This window comes from Catharus ustulatus, chromosome 28 (genome assembly GCF_009819885.2).
Source record: "Catharus ustulatus isolate bCatUst1 chromosome 28, bCatUst1.pri.v2, whole genome shotgun sequence".
Lineage (NCBI taxonomy): Eukaryota > Metazoa > Chordata > Aves > Passeriformes > Turdidae > Catharus > Catharus ustulatus.
The window spans coordinates 5,931,532-5,946,933 of record NC_046248.1 but is presented as its reverse complement, the minus strand read 5'-3'; the positions used below and the strand labels follow the sequence as shown (position 1 = coordinate 5,946,933).

At 59.1% G+C, this 15,402-nt stretch overlaps 2 protein-coding genes across 2 annotated transcripts; one reads left to right on the top strand and one right to left on the bottom strand.

Annotated features, from left to right (window-relative positions):
• The first annotated feature begins 173 nt into the window (after nucleotides 1-173).
• Nucleotides 174-8,253, top strand: RNF214 (ring finger protein 214). The gene is made up of 14 exons (XM_033081600.2): nucleotides 174-199; nucleotides 799-858; nucleotides 1,040-1,180; nucleotides 1,420-1,559; nucleotides 2,103-2,171; nucleotides 2,934-3,030; nucleotides 3,260-3,348; nucleotides 3,704-3,806; nucleotides 4,000-4,098; nucleotides 4,366-4,745; nucleotides 5,075-5,210; nucleotides 5,428-5,535; nucleotides 5,781-5,876; nucleotides 6,489-8,253. The coding sequence occupies exons 3-14, from the start codon at nucleotides 1,046-1,048 to the stop codon at nucleotides 6,552-6,554; spliced, it is 1,518 nt and encodes a 505-aa protein (XP_032937491.1). The 5' UTR covers nucleotides 174-199; nucleotides 799-858; nucleotides 1,040-1,045; the 3' UTR covers nucleotides 6,555-8,253.
• Nucleotides 8,254-9,346: 1,093 nt separating this feature from the next.
• BACE1 (beta-secretase 1) lies at nucleotides 9,347-15,185 on the bottom strand. Its single transcript, XM_033081569.1, has 9 exons — nucleotides 14,872-15,185; nucleotides 11,527-11,615; nucleotides 11,152-11,368; nucleotides 10,862-10,999; nucleotides 10,645-10,779; nucleotides 10,420-10,521; nucleotides 10,132-10,281; nucleotides 9,847-10,018; nucleotides 9,347-9,768 (listed from the first exon to the last, which is right to left on the bottom strand). Exons 1-9 carry the CDS (start codon nucleotides 15,115-15,117, stop codon nucleotides 9,527-9,529), a joined length of 1,491 nt encoding a protein of 496 aa, XP_032937460.1. The 5' UTR covers nucleotides 15,118-15,185; the 3' UTR covers nucleotides 9,347-9,526.
• Nucleotides 15,186-15,402: the final 217 nt, after the last annotated feature.

Sequence of the window (15,402 nt, the reverse complement as noted above, 5' to 3'; positions counted from 1 at the left end):
CAGCGGGAGCCCGCTCTCCACCCCGGACAGCCCCGGCGAGCCCGGGCCCGGCGGGGACGCGGACCCCGCGGCCGCCCCCGGCCCCGGCGGCGATGCGGAGCCCGGCGGCGCGGAGGCGGCGGGGCACAGCGGAGCGGCGGCCGAGGAGCCCGACGAGGAGGCGGCCCCGGCCAGGCCCTCGCAGAACATCGCGGTGCAGGTGGGTGCAGCTGCCCCGGGGCTCCCGGGGTTTGAAAGAGCCCTGAAAGGTGCTCGTAAAATCTGGAGGACAAAGAACTGAATAAGTCGTGACTGCAGGGTAAAACACATCCGTACTTGCAGCTTTACAGCCGCTGCTGTGTGCCCAGTCCTCCACTTTCAACAGTCTTCAATTAATCTTTAATTAAAATCCGACCCTAATGAGGCCACATCTGGAGTGCTGTGTCCAGTTCTGGGTTCCCCAGTACAAGAAAGACGAAGCTACTGAAGAAGGGTCCAGTGGAGGCTGCGAGGATGACGAGGGATTTGGAGCATCTCTCTTATAAGCACAGATTGCCGGAGCTGGGCCTGGTTGGTCTAGACAAGACTGAGAGGGGATCCCATTAATGCATATAAATATCTCCAAGGGGTGTCAGAGGATGGTGCCAGATTGTTTTTGTTGGTGCCCAGCTGTAGGATGAGGAACAATGGCTATAAACCAAAGTGATAAGTTTCGTGTCAATATCACAGAGAGCTCCTTTGGTGCAGGGTGGCAGAGCTCTGGCCTGGAGTCCCTCTGTGGTCACTGCAGAGGCTGATCTCAATCATCTCCCTTCACAGACCGACTTCAAGGCGGCCGATGCGAATGTGAACACGGACCAGGACATCGAGAAGAACTTGGTGTGTATCAAAGCCCTGCGCTCAGGTCCGGGCTCTGCCCCTCGGCAGAGGAGCTGGAGCTGTTCTTCCCACTTTTTTCCTGTCCAAATAAAATCATAGAATCATTTGGAAAAGACCTCCAAGACCATCAAATACCAGCCTTGAAGTCCTTGTTACAGAGGAATTTTGCTCTCCACTGCAGGACAAGATGATGTCTGAGCGGGCCTTGCTGAAGGAGCGCTACCAGGAGGTGCTGGACAAGCAGAGGCAGGTGGAGAATCAGCTGCAGGTCCAGCTTAAGCAGCTCCAGCAGCGGAGGGAAGAGGAGATGAAAAACCACCAGGTATTTGATGAAGAATTTTTTAACCTGCCCTGTAATTAATTTTAAAGTCTTTATGAAGAGGCAGGAGGTCCAGATCATCAGTCTCCTGAGTTTCCTCATATAATCAATTTATAGCTTGACTGGATCTATTAAAAAGAAAGAGTTTGTTGTGTAATCTCATTAATCAATTAATCAAAAAGATAATGGATTTTAAATTGGTAATTTTGCTCTGTATCTGTGTGATGCTTCTTTTACTCCAGGAGATCCTGAAAGCGATTCAGGATGTTACGATCAAGCGAGAAGAGACTAAGAAAAAGATGGAGAAAGAAAAGAAAGAATTCCTGCAGAAAGAGCAGGATCTCAAAGCTGAAATTGAGAAACTCTGTGAGAAGGGCAGAAGGTATTTGTATGGAAAAGAAAGTGTTTAATTTTGGGGAAGAAGGTTTTGCCTAACCATGATATAAACCTGATGGAGCAAAGAGCTTTAAACTTTCAGGAAGCAGCGAGTATTTAGGTCAGACCTGTATTTGGATGAATTTAGGATAGGCTCTGTATTTGAACTGGCACTTTTATGGAGCCATTGTGTCATGTCATAGAGGTCTGGTTTTTATTCTGAGGTCTTGGCGATGTTTTTGGATAAAACTCTTCCAGTGATGGCTCCAAGTGCTCAGCCCTTTTCCCCCAAGTGACCATGGCAGAGCACGTGCTGGGGGAGCAGCACAGCTGCAGCAAGCCTGGTTCTGTGCCACAGCCTTTGTGCAGTGTCATGAGACAGCAGGATTTGTGCTCCAGAGGCTGTTGGCAGCCCACACACATTGCAGGGAGCCATCCCCAGCCCGGGGTGTGTGGCTGGGCCCAGGGATGTGCTGGGAGAGGGTTTGGTTTGAATGTGGGCCCTGCCCCATTGGGATTCCAGCTGTGCTGTCCCTTTTCTCCCATGCAGGTTGCTGAAGGAGCAGGAGGAGAAGGAAAACAAGATTGCCTCTCTGATTGCAGAGCAGTCTGATGAGAAGTAAGGCTCTTACCCTTCACCTGATTAGTGCTGCCCTGTTCCTTCCTGTCATTTTGCCTCAGAGTGAATCCAGTGCTCTTGCTTGGGACAGAGTAGAGACAATGATCCAGCAGTGCTGGCCAGTTACGTGCTCTGGAGGTTTTATCTCCTCTCTCAGCATCAGGGCTCTGGATTAAACCTACTTTGATCCCAATCACAAGCAGACTCCTAGATGCTTGTGACATAAAGATCCCGTAAGATTAGAGTTTGTGCTTGGTGGATTGCCTCAGCTTGTAACTGCTACTTCTGATTGAATTTCACCTCCCCAGAATTAGGGCAGACTGATTTCCCTGTCTGTTCCCCACAGCTGTCCAGCTCCACTGAACTCTGGCACGCTTGGGTGTTTAAAGCTGGGCAGGGATGCTCCAGACCCAGGTGTTCCCAAAGCACCCAGCTTTAAACTTCTCCAGGATCACAACAGCATAGCTCTGCTGGCTGCTCAGGTTGATTCCTGGTTCAGATATTCCCTGGATTGGGCTGAATTTTGCCGAGGGGAATTCCCCTCGTTTGGCCCAGCATGTTTGCACACTGCTTGTTTGTGTGCTCTGGAGCAGCTCACTGCTGGGACAGTGACTCACACAGCCCAGAGAGCTGGGGCTGGTGTCACAGTCTGGAGCCTGCTGATCTTCCATGCTTCCAGCCCATCCAGAGCTCCTGGGATCGATCCCTGTGCAGCCATTCTGCTGCCTGAGCCTAAGGGGACTCGTTCTGTTCTGTGTGCAGGCAGCTGTGGGAGATGGAGCTGGACAAGCTGAAGAACCAGCACAATGAAATCAACAGGAACATTCTTGAGGAGACAGAACGGGCCTGGAAGGCAGAGGTGAGCAGCTGACTTATTCCCTGCAAAGTGGTTGGTTTGAGATTCCAGATGGTTAATGTACAGTTCTGTGAAATTAGGAGCAGTTCAGGACAAGGCCAAGTCCCACTTTGTGGGATAAGAGGAAAGATGAGCAAGTGTCAGTGCAGTGAGCATTAGTGGAGAGCAGTGCCCAGTGCCTGGTCTGGCAGCAAGAAACAGGGGAGTACAAAAACTGAGCCTCTCTCCATAGATCCTGTCCCTGGAGAGCCGGAAGGAGCTGCTGGTGTTGAAACTAGAAGAAGCAGAAAAAGAAGCAGAGCTACACCTCACCTACCTCAAGTAAGTCTGTGTTGTGTCAGAAGTGGCAGGGAGAGTCACTCAGGTGTCCCTGTGTCCCATCTCCTCTTCCTCTGCTTATGTTGGAGGTTGGACTGGAATAGTTCAGGATTTCCTGTGGTTTTCTTACTGGATCAATGTCACTCAATAATGTCACACAGCAAGGGCGTGTGGGGTTGTGCTTGTCCCCTGTCACTGTTTCAGTGCTGTTGACTGTAATGTTCCTGTGTGTCCCCCAGAGTCCCTCTTCCCTGTGGGGTGCCTCACCTGAGGGTGAGGGGAATTCAGGAGGGTGTGGGGAGTTGCTTGCTCCCACTTTGCTGCCAGTGAGAGCACAGTTGCAAGTGGGAAAGTTCAGCTGTGCTTGCAGGTCTGCGCCGCCCACGCTGGAGACCATGAGGCCAAAGCAGGAGTGGGAGATGAGGCTGAACAGGATACGAATGACCAAGCAAAGTGTCCGAGTAAGTTCCTGCTGACCTCTCCCTCAAAAACAGTGAGCAATTCTTCACACACAGTGTTTCTCCCTTCGGCTCCTCTTCCATTCTTTTCTGGAGCCAAACAGTCCCACTTTAGGCTCTGCCACCCCCCTGGTTTAGAGTGCCCCAAACTTGCTCAGCTTTGATAAATGTGCCCCTTTCCTTCCCTCTCTGCTAGGATCAGTTCAATGACCACATCCAGATGGTGAGGAATGGCACAAAGCTGAGCAGCCTCCCCCAGATCCCGACGCCGACGCTGCCTCCCCCGCCTTCGGAAGTGAGTTCCTCTCCAGCCCCAGAGCACGGGCATTCCGTGCTGCCAGGCCCTGGCACAGCCTGCCTGGTGCTGTGCATGTGTGGGATGGCCCATTCCCTGTCTGGGCTTATTGGAGAGCAGGGGAAGGGTCTCCTTGACCTCCTTCCCTTTCCAGCTGCCAGTGCCTGCATTCCCACCTCACTGGCTGGAGGAGAGTGCACTCAGCTCTGCTTCCAGGTGTCCTTACTCTAACCAGCCTTTCCCTCTTGCCCTGTTTTTCTTTCTCAGACAGATTTCATGCTGACGGCATTCCAGCCCAGCCCATCCCTGACCCCCCGGCTCCCCTTCCCCATCGGGCCCGTCCCCGTGCCTATGGTCATGCCCAGCGCCGATCCCCGGGCGCTCTCCTTCCCTCTGCTCAACCCCGCCATGTCCAGGCCCAACCAGCCCTCCCCGCCCCTGCCCGCGTCCCAGGGCAGGAACAGCCCGGTGGTGGCGTCGCTGATGGGCACACACAGCCCCCACATGGCCCCCGCCGCCTCCATCCCTCCTCCGCCCGGCCTGGGCGGCGTCGGCGTCGCTCCCGAGTTCCACCGGCCCCACCAGCCGGCCGACAAGCTGGAGAAGCTGCTGGAGAGGCTGCTGACTCGGTTCCCACAGTGCAACAAGTGAGGGGCTGGGGGTGTTTGTTTGGGAGTGGAATGGGAGCTGGGGTCAGGGGAACAGAGCTCCTGGTGTGAGTGGGGTCTCCATGTGGCAGGTTTGCCATAGTGCTGGGGATGGGGATCACAGCAGGGGTATCTGGGCACAGCCAGGAGCCCCCCAGCCTCTCTCTGGGGGTTCCCTGCTCTTTTCCCCATGTTTTGGGGAGAGAAGCTCCTCAGCACATAACTCCCCTCACTTGGAGGGTGAGCACACGGCTTCCCCCAGGCAATGGTGGCTGAGGGATCCCAGTGTGTGAGGACTGGGAACTCTTAGCAGGCTGCTGTCCCTGCAGGGCCCAGCTGACCAGCATCCTGCAGCAGATCAAGACTGCCCGGAGGACCTTGGCCGGCCTGACCATGGAGGAGCTGAACCAGCTGGTGGCAGCCAAGCTGGCAGAGCAGCAGGAGCGGGCAGCAGCTGGTGCTCAGGTGGGACAGCGTGGGGGCTGGAAGGGGGGGCCTGGGGAGCAGGGAGAGCTGTCCCTGCTCCCCCCAGAGCTTGGGCTGCGTGCCAGGGCTGTCCCCTGGGTTCCCTTTCCTGCTGACTGCAGTGTAACCAGGGAACGCTTTTCCCCGAGGTGACTCGGGGTGACTCTGTCCTTCCCTGCTGGGGATGTTCTGATGTGCCTCCTCTGCCTTGCTGCAGCCTCTGGGCCGGATCAGGGCCCCCATGTTCTCTGCTCCCCTGCCTCAGATCAGCACGCCCATGTTCCTGCCCCCGGCCCAGGTCGCTTACCCGGGAACGGCGTCACACGTAAGGACTTGGCTTCCCTGGGGTGGGGAGAGAGGGGGAGCCTGCCTGGGACGTGTGTGGAGGGATGAGCCCCTGCAGCTGGGAGCTCACACAGCTCCCTGTGCTGCTGAGGTGAAGGGCACAGATCCATGGCTGTGGGCAGAGGGGACTGGGCAGCCTGTGGGTTCAGCCTGCAGCTGAATCCATGATCAGAGCCATGTGTCTAACTTCCCTGCCTTCTTCCTTTCCCTCACTGCCCATCCCAGACCCCAGCTGCCTGTAAGCTGTGTCTGATGTGCCAGAAGCTGGTGCAGCCCGGTGACCTTCACCCCATGGCCTGCTCACATGTGCTGCACAAGGAGGTGAGTGTGTTCTGCTGCTCGGGGCCTCCTCCTGCTCCTCCCAAGTGACCCTTCCCGAGTCCTTGTTGTCCTGACACCTTGCCAGGAGAAGGGTACGATCAATAAACAGCTTCCCTGCATCCTGTCATCCCATCCTTTCCGTACTCTTGGCTAGGCCACCTTGTGTGGTGGCTTTAGAACAGGCTGTCCTTGTGTCCCTGAGCCTGTGCTGTGCCTGTGAGGGTTAGATGCTGGAACAGGACAGTCTGGAAGGATCTGGAACACAGGGGGAGGGGAGAGCTGCCACTGCTGCCCAGGTGTGTGGGCTGGGGATGCCAGACAGGAACTCTTGGGAAGAGGAGAAGATTTTCCTATCCCATGGGTCTGGCAGTGTGGGCAGCTCCCCCATCCCAGCAGCTCTGGGGTCTCCAGCAGTGGCCCCTCAAGGAAATGGAAACTCATGTTGAAGAGAGCCTGACGATCCTGCAAGGGTGACAAAGGCTCCTTCCTCATGGTGACCTTGTGATGGAGGCTGCAAGGAGCAAAGGAAACCATCCCTGAAGCGAGTGCTGTGGACATTGGTGGCACCTTTGGGTTGGGCCAGTGGCTCTTGACTAATTCTCTCTCTTCCAGTGCATCAAATTCTGGGCACAAACCAACACGAATGACACTTGCCCCTTTTGCCCAAGCCTCAAATGACGGCTGCTGGGACAACGTGGGCCCCCAGGAGGAGTTGCTGTGAATAGACAGGATCAGTTCTAAGATTTCTACAGTTCTATATTTATACGATCATGTATACACATGTACATTTTTATTATATAGGTAATGTGTGTATAGAAAGTCTGTAAACATACAAATTCATAAATAAAGTGTGTATATTATGCAGTGATTTGCTGCAGCTCCTCATTTCTTAGCCCACAGCCTTGCTGGCTTCTTCCAAATGAGGGTCAGTGTTCCCTGCTTGCTGGGAACTGCCTCAGCCACCTCTTCCCACTTGGATCCCATCAGCTCCTTTCCTAGGGCCATTCCTCACCACCCCCACATCCCTGCCAGCCATCACCTGTTCTTTCCCCTCTTGCCAACAAACAAGCTGCAGGTAAAGAGCCAATTTCTCGTGGTCATTTTTTTTTCCTTTTTAATGTCATAATAATTTACCGTGTTAACATTCATTGTTCTTACATAGACACTGGGTTACAGAGTACTGGAGCCTCCAGCGACAGCCCATGGTCCCATCCCATCCCATCCCATCCCTTCCCTTCCCCTGCTGCTGTCACTGGGCCCTGGGGAGGGAGCGGACGGACACGGCTGCGCTGCAGCTCAGGATAAACCAACCTGTCCAAATTCCTGCGTTCCCCTCTCCTGTACTTCCTCCTAGAGCACGGGCTGACACGCCAACCCTTTCTCCATGGATTTCGGTGGGATTGCGAGGTGCTCAGCACCACTGAAAATCTTGCAATGACTCTCTAAAAATTCCCCCCCGTTCCTGGCGGTCTGTGGCAGGAATTGGGCACTGCTGGCAGCCCCTCTGCCCCGGGAGGGCAGGGGAGCAGCCCTGGGTGCTGACCCCGCCGCAGGCCGGCTCCTCCGGCGCGCACGCACACGCTCGGGGCGTGATTTAAGGCAGTGGTCCACAACAGAGTCTCTGGGGTCCTGGGGGTCCTGGGCAGGCACGAGGGTGGGGGGAGAAGGTTTGCCCTCTTGCAGGGAGTGGCTGGGTGTGGGTTTGGAGCGAGGCTGGGGCCGGGGGGCTCTGGTGAGTGAGCAGGGGCAGTGTGGGGGCTGTTGTGGCAGTGCCCCATGCGAGGGCTGGCTAGTCTACGCTGCCTGCCTTTCCTGGCTCCCTCGCTGCTTTCCCAAGGAAATGTGGCTGCAGGATTTAGTTAACAAGCTTTATGCTCTGTGATTGCTCTGGGCCCTCTGTCCCTGCCTGACCCAGTGGCTCTGCAGGGCAGCCGCCAGCTCGGCCCTGGCACTGCAGGTATCCCCTCTTTTAATTGTGGAATCTCAGTGTTTGAGCTCCTTCCCATCCAGGCTGGAAGCAGAGAAGCAAGGGAATACAGCACTACCACTGCCTGCAAGGTCAGGGATGTCTGCTCTGGGGAAGGGATGGTGTTCCTGCAGCACGGGGAGGAGGGGTTGTCCTCACACAATGGAAAATCCTCCCTGTGCTGCAGCAACACCACAAGGACAGAGCTGCCTCCTGTGCTCAGGGTCCTTTGGGCTTGTGAGCCACTGCTCTGCGTGCCCCAGCCCCGCAGCCCCTCCTCAAGCCAGCTGGGACCCCCTCACCATCACCAAACACACGGCTGCGGCACGAGCCCTGGTCCTGCATGGTGCCCACAGTGGCCAAGGACTGAGCAGAAGGCTGAAGAGATTAAAAAAAAAAACCCAAAACAAAACAGGACCGACCCCTAATGTTGGAACAGTGGCTTTCAGGGCTAGAATTAAAAATAGAGATATATGGATATATTGTACAGGTGAGAGGCAGCCGTGGTCTGTACACGCGGGACCGGCTCTGTACACGCTCTCAACGCGCAGCTGCGCTACCAGTGACACGCTTTGTAAAAAAAAAATAAAATAAATACAACCATGTGTTTAAAAAAACAATAAATGCTGCAGTTCCCACAGCTGCTGCCTGTCCCCAGGATGCCAGGGTGTCCCACAGCCGGGCCTGGACGTGTGGAGTGAGCAGAGGGGAGCTGCTGTGCCGTGGGATGTGCTGGCAGGGAGGTGAGGGGGCTGCAGGGGGGGCCCAGGCTCCCCTATGGCTTTTGAAGGGCTGGGTGGGCTGGGGAGCAGCCTGTGCCAGGGATGGGAACTTCACTCCTGGCACTGGCTCCTGCGTGGCAGCCACTGCTGATGCTGGAAACAAGGGCAGGGAGTTTCCCCTCCCATGTGAGGTGGGGAGAGGGTGGGTACCTGCTCCTGCCTGTCCCAGGAGAGGGTGGGTACCTGCTCCTGCCTGCCCTGGAAGAGGATGGGTACCTGCTCCTGCCTGCCCTGGAAGAGGATGGGTCCCAGGAGGGCACAGGGAGTCCTGGGGCTGGCGGCAGCAGGAGCACACCTCAGGAAGGCAGGAAAATGCAGGGGAAATGTCAGAGTGAGCGATGTATGGGCAGCAGGGTAGGAGGGAAAGCCCTGTCTGGGCAGCTCAGGCTGGTCCTGCAGGGCTGTCTCTGAAAAACTCGAGGCTGGGTGACTCCAGGACAACCCTGGAGTCTGGCTCAGTGCAGGGAGTCACAGGGGAGGCAGAGCTGCAGCACAGCTCCCTACAAGAGAGCCTGGGCTGGCAGCTTCCCAGCGGGGCGAGCTGCAAAGGGACACACAGGGATGGAAGGGGACAGGCAGGGGATGGCTCATCAGCGTCACTCCATCAAGCCAGGCAAGGCTGGGTGGGAGAGCTTGGTCCTGTCCTGGTGCTGGAGCAGAGAAGCCATTCCCAGCTCCCGGGATGGGGTTGCTGCACTCTCTCCCCAGCCGCCACGCTCCTGCTGCAGGTCCCAGGTGGATGGATGCGCCTGGGGCTCCCCTGGCTGCTGGCCCTGATGGACACCGAGTCCCCAGGCCCCGGGCACAGGGTCTGAGCTCCCCACACTGCTGCCACACTCCAGCCCCCGGAGCAAGGCCCCTGCCCTGCTGCCTCACCTGCAGGGCTGCGCCAGGCTCTGCCATCACTTCAGCAAGGAGATGTCGTCGGCAAAGTCGTCATGGTCCCGCCGCAGGCAGCGGAAGCAGCGCCACTGGAACACCATGAGGCAGAGGGGCAGCATGAAGAGGGCGCAGATGGCCGCCATGACGTAGGCGATGGTCATCAGGGTGGACTCGTCCGTCTGCGGGATGTTGTAGCCGCAGTCCTCCATGTTGGAGTGCAGGTAGGGCCCGTCCACCGCGGCCGTCCGGAACTCGTCGTGCACTGCGGGGAGGGGAGGCAGGGTCTGGTCACTGCCCACCCACACCCCCTCATCCCCCCGGCCCCGTGGGCCCAGCTCACCGTGGCAGGCGCTGACGGCGAAGCCGATGCGCTTGCGGGCGCGGTCGAACACCACGTAGAAGCCCTCCATGATCACGGCGCCCATGACGGTGCCCGTGGAGGACTGGGAGATGGCGAACTTGTAGCAGTCGTCCTGAGAGGTGGCCACGTCCTCCACCGGGCGCAGGTATTGCTGCAGGGGGAGAGGAGCCATCAGGGAAGGGGCAGGGGAGGCAGTGTGGCCACCCAGCGCGGTCCTGCCTGCGCTGCCCTCTCCAGCCCACACTCCCGGGGACCAACACTCACCTGGGGCAGGATGGTGATCCGGAAGGATTGGTTGGTGGCCTCCCCCATCAGGTAGAGGGACAGGACGGGGAAGATGTGCCAGGGGGTGGTGCCGACCTGCCAGCAAACCAGCTGCTCCCCCAGCCAGAAGCCGTCTGGGAACTTCTCCGTCTAACAGAGGGAAGGGAAGGTGAGCGGGGCCAAGCTGGGCAGGGAGCAGAGATGCCAGGCTGGTGAGGGGCAGCCACACTGCCCACAGCCCCCCTGGCCCTGGGCTGTGCCTGTGGGGAAGGGATGGGTTCCACTGACCGAAGACGCTGTTTTGATGAATTTCACCGCAGCCTCAAACACCTTCTTGGGCAGCCTGAGGTTGGTGGTCCCGCTGTCCACAATGCTCTTGTCATAGTTGTACTGTGGGCAGAAGAGGAGGAGTGACCCAGGTGCAGAACCCCAGCCCACTCCCCTCCCAGCCTCCTCTGACCCATGGTGGGTGCCCCCAGTGCTTGTGGGGCAGGTCCCCCACTGCCCCCTCACCTCTTTGCAGTCCATGTTCAGGTCCTGCCCGTTGATCTCCAGCTTGACGATGATGACCTCGTAGTACCACTCCTTGCGGATGGGGGTGTACCAGATGTCCCCCACGTACAGCGAGCGGTCGATGCCACCGATGATCTGAGGAGGAGACAGAACAGCGCTGCCACCACACGCTGGCAGTGCCACCAGGGAACCCCTCAGCCACCTGTGGAGTGCTCACCATGCTGCCTCCCACCGAGGCCACGGCCTCTGTCTCGTTGGGAGAGAAGCCTGTCCCGCACAGCTGCAGGGAGAAGATGTTGGGCACCCGTGTCTGCTTCACCAGGGAGTCAAAGAAGGGCTCCAGGCTGTCGTCGGGCTGGTGGGAGGGGAAAGCAGAGGCAGGACAGGGATGTGTCAGTGCTGTCCCTTCTCCAGGAGCTCTCTGCACCCAGGGGACAAACAGGGACAAGGAAAAAGGCAACTGAAGCGTTTTGGTGCTCACACCCAGGCCTGTCAGCAAGGACTCACCCGGGCAATCTCGGCATACGCCAGCCCCAGGATCCCTTCCCAGTTGGAGCCGTTGATGAAGAATTTGTCTGACTCCGTGATGGCAGCGATGTTGGCTCTGACAGTGACGTTGGGGCCATGGGGGATGGTGACAAGGTCAGTGCCCAGCTCCCCTTCCCACTTGCCCTGGGTGTAGGGCACGTACACTCCCTTCCGCAGGTCGCGGTAGGTGCTGGACCTGCAATGCCGGCAGAGGGACGGGTCAGACCAGCAGGGCTTGTGTGGATCCAGCCTCTCCAGAGGCCAAGCCAGGCCTGGCAGGGTCTGGCCAGACCTCCAGCAAGGAGAAGCAGTGTGCCTGAGAGGCTGTGCGATGTGTCCCCCCAGAATACTCACAGCTGCCGCTGGTAGTATCTCCGGAGGAAGGGGTGTGGTGCAGCTCCCACAGCGAAGTTACTGCTCCCTGTATCCACCAGGATATTCAGCTGGGGAAGGAAGAAAAGACAGGAAGGCTCATGAGCACAGTGGGACCCTCTTTGTTGTGCCCAGAGAAGGAGTGGTGGAGCAGGAGGCAGCGACATCAGGGAGTTGCACAAAAAGCAAACATCATCCAGCACTGTGCAAACACAGCAGGAGCTCCTCGCCCAGCACGGCCCAGCCTCAGCCCCCAAATCCACAGGCAGGTGTCATGGGGCTGGAGAGCAGCAGCAGCAGCACAGGGTGCACAGGTTCCCCCTGCCAGGAGAGCAGATTTGCTGGCACAGCCAGGGGAAGGATCGGGCAGCCCCCGCGGATCCCTGCACCCGCTAATCGCCACCCATATGCCGAGCCCTGCTCCTGATTCATTCCTGCCTGGGCAGGATTACCAGGTTTGGCAAACATCCCACTGGCAGGGCCAGGAGTGGGCCAGCCGGATCCTGGCCTCATCTGAACCGTGCCTGCAGCACCAGCAGGGAGCAGGGCAGGATGGCCAGGGTGGGATTGCCCAGGTGGGATGGCCAGGGTGGGATTGCTATGAGGGGAGCAGGGCTGTCCGAGCTTCCTGGCTGTGCTGGGCAGCAGATCTTGGGGTGAGCCCTCACCCCAGACCCAGGAGCTGTTTCACAGCACCACCCCAGGCAGCAGCTCTGGGGCTTCAGCCCTTAATCTGTGGAGTCAGAGGCAGAGGAAGGAGGTTAATGCGCTTGTGTTAATCGCAGCAGCACTGGCTGCAGCTGCCGAGTGCTGTCCCTGACAGGGGCTGGCATGTCCTGAGTGCCCCAGCTCCGTTTCAGAGAACGTTTCAGGCCGTGGGTAAAGATGAGAGCAGCATGTTCACCCCCCTGGTACCCACCCTGGGCAGGTGCCAGCTCAGCACCCAGCACACAGCCCGACCTTCTCCTGGCAACCTGCGCCATTCCCAGAGCTGCTCCCGGTTCTGTGGGTGGGTCATTAGGGGCCACCTGCTCCACACAGCTCATCTCCAATCCCCAGAGCACCCAGAGCAGACTGGTTTCCCTGGAGAAGGACCTGCTGAGCTGATGCTGCAGGGAAAGGAGGCAGGGAGGGCTTTTACTCTCACAGGCTCCGTCCTACTGAAGGTGTCACGCACAGGACCCACGTGGAGAGGACCCAGATCCTTGAGACTCAGCTCAGCCATCCATTCAGGCCAGGACATAGCACGTGAACTGGTGAGGCCAAGACATGTGTGGCAGGGACACTGCCTGAAACCTGTCCCTGGAAGTGACAGCCCCTCCAGGCACCTCAGCAGCAGCACTGGCTCTGTGCCACGCGTGTCCCTAGAGCTGTGTGCTGCTCCTGGGGCACCAAGCCTGTGCCATCTGGCCCAAAACACTGGCTCCTGCTGCTCTGCTCACCCCTCTCCCCTGTGTGTTTATGAATCAGCCCGTTCTGGGGAGCCAGGGAAACCAACACGCTTGGACACATGGAATGTGTGAGCAATCAGCTGCTGACGGTGACTTGGCAGCACAGCGCGGCTCAGAACCAAAACTGAAGCACAAGGGGACACAGAAACTTCCTTGTCAGCATCGGGAAGGTGAAAGGAAAGGTGAGGAGATGGATCACCATCTCCCTGCTGCATGCAAGCCTTTGGGAAGGATGCACGCACCTCCCTGGGGCAAACACGCTCCCAATTTCCTGCAGACTCTTTCATATGAATCCTCTCATTCCATTGCAATGCCTGGAGGGATTTTGCTCCAGCACACACACACACACACACACACACACATATGCAGGCACAGGCACCACGTTTGCATTTGGAAGCAATCCAAGGCTGGAAGACGCTGCCCAAAAGGGTGGCTGGCGTGGAACGCGCGAGTGCCTGGGAACAGGTGGTTCGCACGGAAATTATCTGGCAGCTGCGACACGTGGCAGGCAGGAGATGATGACATCACATTTAAAACTAGATTTTAGAAATAATCTCCTTCCTTCTTTTTTATTCTGCTAAACACACCCTGCCAGAGCAGGCAGTAAGTCCCAGGCACACAGGGACAACACAACAGTGCTCCCAGAGATGCAGTCTCCATGGCAGTGGCATTGTTCCTCTGTCCACATCCTGCTCCCATAGCTCTCTCCCACCATGCACACAGAGCTGGGGAAAAGCCAGCCTTTATTTCACAGCCTGTGTGGGTGCTGGCTGTTCTGGCAGCACCCAAAAAGTGGTGATGGCAGGCATGAGGGAATGTGGCCCTGTGCTGGGAGGAACCTGGAGCCTGGATCACCGAGCTCGATCCCCAGACTTGTTGCTGGTGACAGCGAGGATCAGGATGGGCACAAAAGGATTTTGTAGCTGAAACCTCCCTGATCTTATCTGTAAAACAGGGGAGGAGCTGGTCGCCCTGTGCTGTGACATGGCCCTCAGCATTCCCCCTGTCCCCAACGCGCAGGCACACGGTGCCACTCGAGCTGGGCAGCGTGTGAGGGATGCTGACAAAAAGATGGAGCAGGATCAGAGCCTGGTGACGCACCAACGCCTGCTCTGCCTGCCCTGTGGGCTCCCTTTCCATCCACACCATCCCATTTTCCTGCTCTTTGCCTCCCCACGCTGCCCCAACTCCTGCGCAGCGACAAACATCACGAGGTCCCTGGGAAAACCGAGCTCTGCAGGATTTCTGGAGAATTTCCCCCGGCCGGGAGCAGCACGAGGAGCCAGGCAGCAGCTGCGCCCGGGGCTGTGCTGGCAGGACCTGCCGAGCACGGCTTGGCCGGGGGCTCCTCCGTGCCTGCATGTGCCGCTCCAGGCGGGCACGGGGCTGTGCAGCCACATCCCACCGCCCTGCCGCCCACGGCCCGCGCCAGCTCCAGCGGCATCCTTCGGCTCGGGAGCGGGGATGGAGGCAGGGAGGGAGGCAGGAGGGAGGGAAGAGGGAGGGAGGGAGCGGGAAGGGAGGGATGGAGGGATGCAGCCTGGCTCGCCCGCACGGAGAGGCACACGCAGCACCGGCCACCCCGCCCGGAGCGCCCGAGCAGCCCCGGGAGCGCTGCGGTCACCTTCGGCGGACGCCTGCGGCCAGTTTTAGCCCAAAGCCATCAGGAAAAGCATCACCGGAGCGATGAAACGCAGAACTATCATCCGGGCCGTGAGGAGAGAGGCAAGCGAAGCCATGGTGGCACCCGCAGCGCCTCTGCTCTGCGCCCCGCAGCCCCGCAGCGGCCCAGAGGGGCACCCGCAGCTCCCGGGAATGCAGGGGATGAGGGAGATGCGGGGGATGCGAGAGATGCGCGGATCCCCTCCCACCTCACCTTCTGCGGGGGGCTGCCCACCGTCATCTCCACATAGTACCCCTGGCCGGATTTGCCCCGCAGGTTGTCGATCATCTCCACGAAGCTGCCGGTGCTGTCGGGCTCGGTGTCCAGCGGCGCCCGGCGCTGCCGGAGTCCCGACGGCGGGGCCGCGCCGCCCCGCAGCGGCAGCCGGATGCGCGGCGGGGCCGGGAGGGCGCGCAGAACCCCCAGCCACAGCAGCAGCCAGGGCCAGGCGGGCGCCATGGCCGCGGGGAAGCCCTCGGGGGACGCGGTCAGCGGGCCCGCAGCGCCCCGCGCCTCGGCGGGGCGGCCGCGCCGGGGCGGGCGGGCGGCGCGGCGGCGGCGGGCATGGCGGCGCACACAGACCCGCCCCGGAAAGCCCGCCCGCCGGCGGAAGCGCTCACCGAGAGACCCGCCCCGGCCCTGCCCGGTGCCCCCGGCCCTTTCCCGGTGCCCAGCCCCGTGCCCGTCCCGCAGCCCCTCCCCGCCCCGCCGGGACGCGCCGGGACGCGCCGGGATGCTCCGCGG